Here is a 15726-nt window from a genome sequence, read left to right as displayed (position 1 = left end):
GTGTATGTATGTATGTGTGTATGTATTTACTACACTACATTGTATACAGTATTCAATACATTTGGTTATTGATGGGGGCATACAATTGTGTTGACGTTATTGATGGCTAATGCTATTTACATACACACGTGATGTTCACATAAACAATAATATTGACAATCGTTTAGTTGAATCAATCAATCAATCGTTTATAAAGCAATACATACCACCATCTGTTCACTAGATTGTCTCCATTAGACTACCGGTGCCGACCAAAAAGTTTACCGATTGTGTCGTATCATGCCGTCCACCATCAATGACCACCTGAATGGTCAATAAAATCTCCAGACATCATCTATGGCCCGAAGTTGGCCCGACTGTTTGGACAACAACGCGCCGGACAATGAAATTTCATCGCAAATGTCTTCTGGTGTTAATCGGCGCCACAATAAGTATTGTAACCATATTTACATGGTTTACGTACACCAGACACACGCCGACATATCGCCGATTGCTATTGAGTCGCAATACCAATTGGCCGACGACGACACGGCCACTACCGTTGGCCGCCGCCGACAACAACAACGATAATCGTCTGGTAGACTATACCGATGTGGCGGCCAATAGTCATCGCAATCATCATCAACAACACTATAAGCGCTTCCAAGCTATCGACTGTATTATCAACAATGAATATGACTTGAAGTGCATCAGAAGTATCGACGGCGGCGGCGGTGGTGGTGGCGGTGACGACCACAAAGACACCGAAGTTTACATACCGTTTGCATTCATTCATAAGTACTTTGAAATCGACGGCAAACTAACGAAAGACAAAACTAACGGCAAAGATGTCTTCGAATGGAGTCATAGCTATTCGAAAGTATATTTACCGAAAACACGGTACGACCCGAGCGGACAGTTTCTCTGGTTTGACAACTATAATGTCGAAGTACGCGATCGTGTCCGATGTGTTTCCGCTCGTACAGGTGTTCCCATATCCACTCAATGGCTGTCCAGCGGACACTACTATCCCATACAGATTGCACAGTTCGGCCTAAGCCATTGGTCACGTCTATTGGTGGCCGCCGATGATACCGTCGACGGCGGCAAACAGCAACCGCCGCAAACACTTGATCTCGATTCGGGCATTGCGTTCAATCGAAAAGCTGTTAACTATTTGATTCCGCGGACGGCTGTCTTCAAGCGTATTGTTGCCGAAGAAGATCCTAATCGGAAAGTATTACTAATTGATGGCCAAAATATTGTTATGAAATTGAAACAAAAGAGTCAAACAACTAATAATAACTTATTAATACTGGCTTTCGATGTCAAACCGTTGGCCAACTTTTCGCTTAAAGCTATCCTAAGAGTTAACATTAGTAATCAATTGAAAGACTATTCGCTTATCTATACGACAACCATCGATGACGATATAATGGTGTCATCTAATGAAATATTCTACGCTATCAACAACAACAAGAACAACAACAACAGTAATCAAAGCCGCAGTGGCCAGTGGTCATCGTTGACCAGAGATATCGGTATTGACTTACAAAAAGGTCAGAATATGGCCGACAAGAGATCAGCGGCGGCGGCGGTCAAAGGCATCAAACATTTGCGTCTGATTCGGCTGGAAATGTCCGGTTCAGCCTTGTTGGCCAACATTAGACTAATGTCGTCCGCACACGAATTAATGGCCATAACTGCCGGCAATTGGTTTCTGGCTAATCAGCAACCGAACGGCGGTTTCAGTATTAAAGTCAATCGTAAACTATCTAACGGTGCCCTGCAATTGAAAACCGGTTGGTACAGTGCTATGGCTCAGGGACAAGCTATTAGCCTACTGGTACGCCTATATAAGCATACCGGTCAGGACAGGTACTTGAATTGTGCTAAACAAGCCCTGAATTTATTTGATGTCGATGTCCGGGACAATGGATTTCGGACCCGATTTTTGGGCGACAAATATTTATGGTTCGAAGAGTATCCGACTGTTCCCAGTATTTACGTATTAAACGGTTTCATATACTCGCTGTTCGGTCTGTACGACCTGTCGTCGGTAACCGCAGCTAACGATACATACGGCCAGAAAGCCGGCCGTCTATACAGACAGGGCATACAATCGTTGCAATCAATGTTACCCATGTATGATACTGGTTCGGGTTCGCTGTACGACTTGAGACATCTGGCACTGGGATCACCGCCTAACAGAGCCCGTTGGGACTATCACTCCACACATATCAATCAGCTATTGTTTTTGAATACCATTGAAAACAATCCGCTATTTCAGTCGACAGCCAAACGTTGGATATCCTATATGAAGGGCTATAGAGCTCCGCATAATTAGGGGATATATATTATTGTAACTATAATTATATATTTAAAAAAAACAACAAAACAAAAAATATCAAATAACTAATTACTGGTACTTAAGTAACAATTTTTTTATTTGTTGGTTAAATTGCAATATTGTGATAATTACGGTATATATATATATACTGTATATACTATTTATACTGTATATGATATATATATATATAAATACATATTTAATGTAGTTATCGATATGATATAGTTTTACATAACATATAATATTTAAATGATTTATTAGTAATAATAATAATATTATTATTATTATATCTTATACTACAATTAATTTTATATGTATGTGTGTGTGTGTGGGTATAGATGTTAAACACCAATAGATTTTTTTAACAAAAAAAAATTTTGCAATATATCATATATATATACCTATATAATGTATACTTAATTATTATTATTATTAGCAATATATATACTGTATATACATTAGTTATACCATTTAATCATTGATTTTATAGAGAGAGAGAGAGAAAAAAACAGCAAATAATTGATTAGCAATATATTATATTTATATATATATATATTTAAATTTATATAACATTTATAAACTGGTATTTTTTATTGTTAGTTTAAATATTATATAAATAGTATACATATACATATATATATATATAAAAAATATTTGTAAATAATTATATATGTGATTATTATTATTATTATTATATACTCATTAACTAAACAGTATTTGTATTCATTAATCATGTTTTTTGTTGTTTGTTTGTTTGTCTGTTTTTTTTAATGATAAATATTTATGATATTTATATATAATTTTTAATTTTGTTTTTTTATTATATAATAATAATAATAAATAATAACTCTGTGTGTATATCTATTTATCAATATTTTTAAAAAGTTATAAATACTTACCTATACTGTATATATATATATATATATATATATATATATATATATATATATATATATATATATATATATAATTGTTTTTTATGATTATTATTATTATTTGATATGATTTTTTTTTAAATGTGAATTTTTACAATGAATTTGGGAATTAATTTACAATAATTAGAACATTTAAATAACTAACTAATAATAATAATAATAATAAAATTAGTAATAAATTCAAATAGAAATTTAATTTTCATTTTTTTGTTTGTTTGTTGGTTTAATTGGCAACAAATATTGGCAATAAATTATATAATAATTTATAATTATATATATAAATATATATATATATAGTTGTGGTGTTCAACATAACTTGAAATTATTTTTGGGCAATAAAATTTTTAAAAATTTTACTTAAATGTTACCAAAATTACATTATTTATTAATACAGTAATAATTTTGTTTTCCCCAGTGTGTTGTTATACAGTATATGTCAATGTTTTATAATTAGATTAATTGCTATTTAATAAAATTATTTTTTATTTATATATATATATAAACTAAACTAAAATATTTGCACAAATCAATTGTATAGTTATTGACTAATTTGTATCCAAATTATATAAATGTTTATAAAATAATATATACTGTATTATACACTGTATTGTTACTATTATATAATTTTATTATACTGTATATTAATATATGCAACAAAAAAACAAAAATAAATTAACATATTGTTATTGAAAACATTTGAATAAATTATATATATATATATACTAATCTATGATAATAAAAAAATAATCATTAAATAATGTTTTTACTAAATACTACAGTATACCTAAATTTATATAAATTTTATATACAATTTAAACCTATTAAAATTTTTATATGTATATATATATAGTGTATATTATATTTATATATTGTATACTATTTTGTATTAAAATGGTTATATAATAATTTTATTTATTTATTTTTTTTATAAAAATTATTTAATTATATACATATAAATTGATTTGATAGACTAGACGACGATTGAGAGTTGAGTGAAAAATAATAAAAATAAATTATTTTTCCAAAAATAAATCAACAAAATAACTACCAGTTATATATATATATATATATATATATATATATATATTTATAATTTATTTATTAATATATATTAATAACTTTTTTGCCATTCAATAACCAATAATAATAATAATAATAATAAAGTTAAATGCAATATAAATTTTTTTTTCAAGTGTACTGTATTTATATAAATTATATAAATATTGAATTGTTTTTTATATATAAAATATTTTTTTTAATATATTGAAATTGATTGATATACAATTTAAGTGTCAAAAAAATTATGCACTTTATTATTATTAAATGCACACTTTTTTTAGAAATAATATTTATACAGTATATATATATATATATATATATATATATATATATATATATATATATATTATTAACAATAAATATATTGAATGTTATATATTGTATTTTATTGTGTTTAAAAAAATGCCGTTATTAATCTTAGCCGGGAAATTAAAAATTATTATTATTATTATTATAACAATAATAATAAATTGTTATAAAAATTTAGGTTATATTTTTTAAGGATTGTGGTCAATATAAATAAAAAAAAATTATAATGTTTATCTAAATGTGTGTATATATTAATATATACTGTATATATTGTTTGTTATATTTTTTAACTAAATATATTTAAATAAATAATTTTTGTATGATTTTTGTTATTTTTGAAAAAAATATATATAATAAATATTTGTAGAAAAAAATTACAAAAATAAATTATATATATATATATATATTTCACCAAAAAATAATAATAATAAATAATAATAATTAAATAATAAAAACTACAAATAAAATGATGTAATACTAGTGTGCGAATAGAGAGAGAGAGAGAGAGAGAGAGAGAGAGAGAGAGAGAGAGAGAGAGAGAGAGAGAGAGAGAGAGAGAGAGAGAGAGTTTGAGATCACTTCCTCGATATGTGTTTTAAATATATATATATATTTTCTTTCCTTAATATTATTATTATTTATTCCACTTATTATTTCCTAATAATAGACTTATGTTTTTATTTATTATTATTATTATTATTTTAATTTTTTAATTTTATTATTTGTGTAAAAACGCCTTTTCCCTAATGAAATTCCTGTTATTTAAAAACGTTATATATATAAGGTATACATATATTAAATATAAGTTATATATATATATTAATTTAAACCAATTAATCGTTACCTCAAAAATATATATATATATTAAATATAATAATTTTTAATAGTTTTAACTCTCACTATCACTCGGTATCTATCTATCATGAGATGCAATTAGTGTTGAATTATTTATTTTTTGTTGTTGAATAAAATAAAATAAATATAATATATATTTTAAAATAAAGTCTCATTTTTTTATAATCATAAATAATCCACCAGAAAAAAAACCGGAAGAAAATTATTTATATATATATATATTTCATGTTATATATTATTAAGCCATAAAAAAATTAAGATTATATAAAATTTTATGAATAATAATAATAATAATAAAATATGTACTGTACTTATTTTATATATATAAATTTATATATATAAATAAAAGTGATTTTTATTAATACAATATACGGGTATATACTGTATAATATCATTATATATACAACTTATTACAAAATAAAATGAAATATTATGCAAAAAATTTTTTTTAGTGTACAGTAATTATTATATATATATATATTTCTACCAAAAAAAAATCATTAAAAATTTAAATTAGTGATACAATTCCTCCACTAAACTATCGATAGATAGGTCCCCACCATAAATGGGTACACATTTGTAAGTGATTATACACTACTTGTTTTATATATATATAAGTTATATATAAAAAAACATATTTATACTGTTTCTAACACACATATACAGTATATATCACTTATACTGTATATATATGTTATATAAGTAAATACAGGTATATAACTTTGCATACCTGTAGTAGTAGTAGTAGTAGTAGTAGTAGTAGTAGTATAGAGGACTTAAATATAATATTAGTTTTTATTTTATTTTTTAAAAAATCACATTTTTTTCTCTCTCTCTATCTTATAATAAGCCCATTAGTGATAGTGTTCTAAATATTTATAGTTTTTTATTTTCAACACAAATTTATTACGAAAAAAAAAATATTATGTAAAATACACTTTCGCTTTAATTTTTAGTTTTTTTTGTTTTGTTTTTTGTTTTGTTTCATTATTATTATTATTATCTATAATAATTGGGATATATATAGACTGTATTAAAAATATATGTATATAATCTAGTTTTTATATGTCCAATAAGTTTGCGCTTTATATATTTTTTTTTAAAATACAATAAAAAAATTATCATTTTTATTATATAACATTGTACTGTATATAGTATAACATTGTAGTGTATAATTAAATTAAATAAATGGGCATTTATATTCATCATCGTTATTATTATTATTATTATTACCTATATTATTACAATACTATTATTTTAGAGTTTATTTTAAAAGCTATCTAATAATGTGCTAATATGTATTAGCATTTTGTATAAATATATACTTTATATATTGTGTATATAATTTATATATTATATACAGTATATATATATATATGGCTATGAATTGTTTTAATAATAATTTTTTAAATAACATTTATATGTTATGGGGTCAATGCAAATATTTTAAAATGCTTATGTTTGTGTGTGTGTGTGTAACTATAATTTTATTATTGTTATAATGATAATATTAATATATAGTATATATTGTATGTTAAATTATAATATTAATATACATTATATAGGGGTATGGCTTCTACTAATAGTTTTTATTTTTAAATTGATGACTATTATTATTATGTGTTTGAATTGTTTTTATAATAACTATAGTTAGTTATATCAAATTAACATATAAGTAATATTATTAATTTCTAAATTAATTAATTAATTAATAATAATAGATGTTATCATATATATATATATATGTAAATTATTATTCAAAGTGTAATAATTTTTTGTTGTATTACTAAACTTTATAAAAAATTTGTTGATAATGAAAATACAATTTTTTTGGTCAATAATTCAATTTCACTTTATTATATTAAATATTGTATATATTTAATGTAATATATTAAATAAATATATATATATATTACTTTCTAGTATATAGACATACAATGAATACCGGTATAAACTGGATATTACTAATAAATATATAATATATAAGTATTTTTTTAATAATAATAATAATAATAATTTAATTTATATCTAAATTAATTATAAAAAATATTAATAAATCTAAATAAAAAAAATTACCAAACTAACATAAGCTATATTGTGTGTTTATTTTTAGCTAGATAATTTTTGTGTCCTAAATTCCCCCCTCCATAGGAATTTTCCTGGAGGAATTTACAAAATCAAAAAAAAATTACAATTATATTGTCACATATATACAGTATATATATATATATATATATATATATATACAGTAGCCCTACATTGGATGGATAATAATTATTGTAATAAAAATTTATATAATGTTTACATTTTTAACAAAAAAAAATATATAACAAACAAACAAACAAATAAATAGAGGAATTTATGTATAATAATAATAGTACTAATAATATAATAATAGTAATAAAAAATAATAATACTATTTTTGTGTATTGATAACATCTACAATATATACATATATATTATAATATTGAATATAATGGTCAACAACAACAACATAAAAAATATAGTATACCTGTAATTATATTATTTATTTTGTATATATATATGCAATTATTTAGCATATAAACAACAAAATAACATTTTCAACAATATTTTTTATGTTTTTTATGTATCATATAAATATATATATATATAATTTATATTAGAAAATTATATATATATGAAAAATTTTTATTAAATATAAAAATATTTTTTTTTGATAAAAAAATATTTTCCAAATAGTATAGGTATAGGTAGTGGTAATGTTTGGTCATTCACCTGACATACTCTATCGGTTGCTGAGAGAGAGAGAGAGAGAGTATGAGAGAGAGAGAGAGAAAGAGAGAGAAAGAGAGAGAGAGAGAGAGAGAGAGAGTATCATATTTTGCATCATATAATTGGATCAGACATCTATACATCAATGGTATTAGTAGTAGTTATGTTCACATATAAATAAATAACTACCTGTCCTGTAATTTTCACTGGTATTTGATTTTTTTTTTTGATTTACTAAACAAACAAAATGCAAATAGATTTTAATTTTTGTAAATTTTCTCAACTAATTACATTAAAAAAAACAATTAGTTTTAATAATAATAAAAAATAGCACTTTTGTTGTCGCTTTCAATTATTATCAATTTTTTATATTAGATATATTTTATTTATTGATTGATTGAAACGTTTATCAAATATTTGCGTTTTATTAAAAAATTTAGTTTTAGTTAATTTTATTTTGGTTATCGCTAACTAAATAAAAAAAATTATTAATAACTAGAAATGTAATATTTATATACTGTATATTTGATTTGTTTTTTTTGTTTGGCTGTCAATAACAATTGATTTTAATTTATTTTTTGTTGTTGAAATAATTATATATACTGTATATATATATATTTAGTATTAATAAGTTTGTAAGCTTAGCTTAAATATATATTTTTTGTAAAATAAAAAAATGCGATAAATCTCTCTCTCTCTCTCTCTCTCTCTCTCTCTCTCTCTCTTTAAAATTAAAACATTAATTGAAACAACATTTTTTAATAATAATAATAATAATAAGCGACTAAAAATATCTCTCTTATTGAATGAAAAGTTTAAAATATTTTTATTTAATACTGTATTTAAAAAAAAAATTAAAAAATAAAAGATTGAAATCAATTAAATACTAAATAAATTTTTAAGTAAACTTCTGGATAAACGGGATTCCAGTTTAAATAATATTTATTTATTTTAAAAATATAATATTAGTTTTATATTTATATTTGTGTTAAATTGATTTTTCATATTTATATAATACCGTATATAAGTTTATATATATATATATAAATAAGTTATATATATATATATAAATATTTAAATAAATTTCTAAATAAATTTTACAGTAATTTCAATGTGCTTGAAGTAAAACATAGATTTATTTAATTTTTTTTAATTTTGAAGATTTCTTGTTTTTTATATATTATACTAATATATATATATAAATTCAACTCAACGATGAACAACAAAATTTAATATTTAAATATATATTAATTTATATAATCATTTTATAATCATTTACAAAAAAATAATAATAAAATTATTTGATTAGTTGACTATATTTATAAATTAGGTTTCAATTTAAATTCATTGTATACACACAATGTTTAATAACAATATTATTATTATTATTATTATTTTAAGCATGAAATTATTGTTTAAAGCTATTTTATATATTAATAAAATAATATTATATTTATATATATTTTTAAAAAAATATTTTACTTAATTAATTTATATTTTTTTCAACAAAAAAAAATTATATTTATATATATATTTGCGTAAAAAATTAATCTATATTATAAAATTAGAATTTTCGAAAAATTATAATTGATTTAATTATAAATAATAATAATTATTATTATTAAAATAATAATAATCAACAATAAAAGTTAATCACTAAAAACTAACTATCAAAAATAAATAAAAATAAAATATTAAAGTAAAATAATGTTACTTTCAATTTATTTTAACGTAAAAATAAATAACTAATAAAAAATAAATAATATATACAAAATGTGTTGGGCATTAAATAAAATTATTAGATAAGATTAATGTTTGTTAAGTAACTAATAAGCAAAGTAAAAGTAAAATTTTTATTTATTTTTTTTTTTAAAAACACATTAATTGATTGGCAACTATATGTAATGTTGTTTAGGGTTTTACTAATAACTAATACTAATAGAAAAATGTGTGTAAATTTTTTTTTGTCTTTATTAATATATATATTAATATTTGGTATTTATTATATATATATATATATTTAAAAGCATATATAAGGCTATTATCAGTGATTTAAAATAAAATTTAAAAAAAATTAATTTAGTGATCCACTTCTGGTATTGAAGTCTAAATATAATAAATGTCACAATATATTTAATTTTCACTATAATATATACATATATATATATATATTTTATACGTATATATATGTATATCAATTACTAGAGTATGGTTTGGTTTGAGATAGAGAGAGAGAGAGAGAGAGAGAGAGAGAGAGAGAGAGAGAGAGAGAGAGAGAGAGAGAGAGAGAGAGAGAGAGAGAGAGAGAGAGAGAGAGAGAGAGAGAGAGAGAGAGAGAGAGAGAGAGAGAGAGAGATTGGTATGAATTGCGGAAAATTAATAGTAAAAAGCGTTTATTTAAGGCGACCTGAGAGTGAGTGGACGCCTCGGGGGACTACCGGAGCTACTCTCTCTCTCTCTCTCTCCTCTCTCTCTCTCTCTCTCTCTCTCTCTCTCTCTCTCTCTCTCTCTCTCTCTTCTAAACAGTTTGTTAACTATATTAACAAAAAAAAAATAAATTTCTCTCTATGTTTGGGCTAATATTATATTTTAGTGTTTGACCCAATTTCCGGATCGCTATCATTATTATTATTATTATAACTTATATATATATATAATATATGTTAACTGACATGAAGTACTGGTTGTATGTATGATATGCCGCATCCATACATACATAAGCTATTACACTACACATACTAAACATACTAAACATATAGCTTATGGCGATTTCCACTTTTTTTTATATATACCCAACAACTATCAACTTTCTAAAATTAAAAACTTATATATACATTAACCAAAAAAAATTTATTAGTTCCCCCCTCACCCACCCCCCTTCTAGAGAAAAAAGTGCCCATATTTTAGCAAAGAGAGAGAGAGAGAGAGAGAGAGAGAGAGAGAGAGAGCAGAATCCCATTGAGAAAAGTTAATCCCATTTGGGAAGAAAAAATTGACTTCAAGTTTCATATAAAAACATTGGAAAATGTTTCAAATAATATAATCATTTAAACAGTTTTCACTTTATAAAAGTTTAAAAAACTTTTAAGTTTTTATTTAAGTAAAAGTTTTTTTTTAAATTAAAAAAGTTTTTGTGAAATTATTTGTTGGAAACTACTATCACTATCAACCACTCAATACAAATTCAATGTAAATGTTTTGTTAATTAATTGTTATATTACTGTATATATTAAACGATTTTTGTTGTTGATATATACATATACCTACCGTTTCCTACCTGTCCACATCCATACCCCCCCCCACTATATCCATGTCCTCATAAATTATCTTATTGTTGTTGTTATTATTATTATTAGATGCGTGCGACCACATTATTCATCTGTGTTGCGGCCATAGCCCTGATACTGGTAGCCCTGACCCCCCAGTCTACCGATGCCTCGAAGAAAAAGTTGAAAAAATTGAAAAAGTTGGCCGCATTGGCCTTCTTAGCCAAATCCAAGAAGAAGATCCTCATTCCTCTGCCACTTCCGCTTCCGATTCCCATTCCGTAAGTATTTTATTGTTTTTAAAAATATATACCATTTTTTTTTGGTGTCATATCATATCATATATCTATAAGTGGATTAACTGATTAAAAAATATGGTATCATTTATTATTTTAAATATTAAAAAGGGTTATCACATCCAAACAACAAGTCTACTACAAGGAAAGCTATCCGGAAGCCAGCTATGACTCGTACGGCGGCGGCGACTCGTACGGAGGCGGCGGATACAGTAGTGGCGGCGGCGGCGGATACGGTGGCGGATACTAAACCAAAACTGTGCGCTACCTAAGCAGCAGCGATACATTGGCCTTTGAAAAAATATATACACCCTTCACCCCCCCCCTCTATATTTTTTTGAAGTGCCAATTTTTTTTTAGTAAAACATGTGTGCCATTTTCAAGCCTCCCGTTCTCAATCACTACCCTCCCTCTCACTCATTCACTCTCTACGTCCGTGTTTTTATGTTTGTTATGTTATGTTTTTTTTGTGGTGTATTGTTTACCCCCCAATAAGTCAGGTCTACTACTAAATAATTTTTTTAACTAATATTTAATTTGACCAACTATTCCATTGATCCCTTTCCTCCAAACACACACACACACACACACTACCCCTCCCGCACCCAACCATCTCTATCTATATGTCTCTGTCCAACACAAATCATTTCACTATTCATTAGGTAATCATATATATATATATTTATATAGTAATCACTGGTTAACTAACTAACTATTATTATTAGTATTAGTATTATTAGGAGTTATTTATTTTTTAATGAATTTTTTTTGTTGTTATTGTTTTTTTTATGAATGTAACAGAAATGTCAATAAGTTTTTTAAAAAATATTATATTTAGATATATATAAAACTTTTTGTTTTGTTTTTTTTCTCTCTCTATCACTTCAAATGCCAATCTTTTATAGAGATATATATATAAAGTTAGAGTTAAAGTACTGAAACCTCATTGAATGACATAATTTCCAACAAAAATAGTTGGATTAGTATTTAAAAGTTAAAAAACCAGTTAAAAAAAAAGTTTTTATTATTAATATTAATAATAATTATAAATATCTTAATTTATAAATTTATATATAAATCTATAATTATCTGTTTATTTATATATTTATTTTTAATAGTAATACAACTTTTTTTTAAAAAATTATTTCTTCAATACTATAAGTTTTGTTATTCAATCTCTTTTCGCTACTTTCTCTCTTTCTTTCTCTCTCTCTCTCTCTCTCTCTCTCTCTAAGGATAGGCAAACAATTTATATATAAATTTATATATAATTATAGGATTATCTCACTGTCTGTCTGTCTGTCTGTCTCTCTCTCTCTCTCTATAATAATAAGTGGATTTTATTATTATTTTTCACCCGGAAATTACTCACTGACCTACCTGTGCGCTATATAGGATGGTCTATCCCCTCCTCAAACTACATGGTTATCCCTCTCTCTCTATATCTATCCTACTCTTCCTATTTCCCTAATAATCATCGGAGAGAAAACTAAAACATATATTTTCTGTTATATACTGTATATAAATATATATAAATAACTTTTACTACTATTTTTTTAAAGAAAAACCAGTTTCTCTATCTTTTTAACTATCTATAAATATATATATATATATATATATATATATATATATATATATAATTCATAATCATATATATATATACTATGTGTGTATGTATAGTGTCTACTAAACACTATCCTCTCTCATAATAACAAACAAACAAACAAAAAGTTTTTACATTTATAAGACAAAAATGTGTCTCAAATCACATATTTTGTTGTTGTTAGTGTAAACACTCTTTTTGTTTGAAATTTAATTAATTTAATTAATTAATTAAATTTTTTTTTGTTACTGTAATGTTCCTGTTGTTAATGTGTTTAAAAAAATAATTATTAATTAATTAATTAATTAATTATTCAAACTATCTCTATGTCTCTGTTTTTTTTATAAATTTCAAATTCCAGTCATTGTTTTATATTTTATTAATAATTTTTTAATTTATTTGTTGTTGTTTTATGTTGTTATTGTTGTTTTAATTGTTATATATATATATGATTATTATGTGTCAAACTTTTTATAAAAATATCATTAATTAATTTATATGTTTTTGTTTAATAATTAATATTTTTATTATTATTATTAGTATTAACTCATTATTATTAGACACCTATCGCTGTATTGTTATGTATTGTAAATTTTATATATACTATAACTTATAATTATATAAAAAATATCGACAATCATTTTTATGTTAAATATATTAATAATAATAAAAAAATTTAATTTAAACCATAAAATTTGTTTAATTTTTTTAATAAGTAAATATTTAATTAAAGTAATTATTTGATGAAAAAATGGGTTATTTTACTATATTTTTAATATATTAAAAAAACTTACTTAAATTGATTTAGCTTATTAAACAATTAAATTAGTAAATTAGTAATAATAATTATTATAATTTATTAAATTTACTACATTTTATAAAAATTAATTCAATATTTTTTGAATTTTATTTTAATAAAAAAAATTAATAATTTTGTAATTTATATATTTTTAATGATCATAAAATACAATAATATTTAATACTCTAGTAATAGTTATTATTTATATATATATAATGTTAACTTACATATTAATAAAACTTGAATTAAATTATAATATAAAATATTTAAAAGATTTTTCAGTTAAAATTTTTATTACAGTAATTAACAATAAATTAGATTTTCATTAATAATACGTTTTTTATAAAAAAAAATAAAATTGTAGAAAATTTTGTATCAAAACACTATTATTTAATAAAAAAATAAGTGATATACTATTGATATAAAAAAACATATTAAATAATATGTTAAATATTAAGTTACATTACTCTTAGTTAACTAATTAAAAAATATTATTTATTAATAATTTACAAATAATTTGCACACAAAAAAATGGAATAATATTTTTTATTTTAGCATTTAATAGTGTTATATAAAATTTGATATATTTTTTTAAAAATTGTATTATATTTTGTAAATTAATATACTATTAAAAAAATCAAAAAATTTAATAGAAATTTAATAATAAATTTTTTTTCTCTATATATGTTAAAATTTGATATTTAATGTTTAAGTAAAATTAATATACAGTTAATTATTATAATTCAGACTATAATAATAAGTTATTAATTTATTTATAAATATCTAATAACATTACATTAAAAAACACACAAATATTTTATTATTAGATAAAATAGTATTTTTTTATCAAATCACTGAAAAATCACACAAAATTCAATGAAATGTTAACATTATGTTTGTACTAATTATTAAACTTAACTTTTTAAAGTTAAAACAAAATGATTATTTTGGAAATATTTTTTAATTATTTAAATTATAATTTTTTTTTCCTTCAATAATAGTATTGTTGTCATCAGTATTGGTTGCGTTCAGTGTTTGCATTCACTCACAGATCAAACACTATCCGAACGTAACGCTCGACACGTGTGGTATCGGACGGCAGTCACTGTTGACTACAAAAAACTGTTTCAAGTGGTCATCAAATGTGATTACAAGTAGTGTACAAAACGGACGGTTAGCTCAACCGGGAGAGTGGCCATGGATTGTATATATTTATTCTAAATATAATTTTTTAGGATTTATTCCATTAGAATGGTTTGCATATATATATATATATATATATATATTATACTAATTTATTATGTTTATTAAAATAAATTAATTATCAAATAAAATAAGGGGTTGTTCAAATATTACGTTCGCAAATCTAGACCCCCCTATGTACGCAATTGTTCCCATGTAGTTATTATAAAAAATTACGTTAACATTTCCATAACCGCTAACCCCCACCCCCAATACAAAAATGCAAATCTAAATGCAAACATTCTTAAGATTACTACCCCTCCTCATTGTTCGCAAAAG

The 15726-nt window shown here is 23.1% G+C and overlaps 1 protein-coding gene across 1 annotated transcript; it reads left to right on the top strand.

Moving 5' to 3' along the window:
* The first annotated feature begins 115 nt into the window (after positions 1-115).
* Positions 116-2326, top strand: LOC128958674 (D-glucuronyl C5-epimerase B-like). The gene has a single exon (XM_054304575.1). The coding sequence runs from the start codon at positions 308-310 to the stop codon at positions 2324-2326; it is 2019 nt and encodes a 672-aa protein (XP_054160550.1). The 5' UTR covers positions 116-307.
* The last annotated feature ends 13400 nt before the right edge of the window (positions 2327-15726 follow it).

The sequence above is a fragment of the Oppia nitens genome, unplaced genomic scaffold (assembly GCF_028296485.1).
Source record: "Oppia nitens isolate AA-2021 unplaced genomic scaffold, nextdenovo-longstitch-racon4-pilon3 scaffold3_pilon_pilon_pilon, whole genome shotgun sequence".
Lineage (NCBI taxonomy): Eukaryota > Metazoa > Arthropoda > Arachnida > Sarcoptiformes > Oppiidae > Oppia > Oppia nitens.
This window is presented reverse-complemented; position numbering and strand designations above follow the sequence as displayed.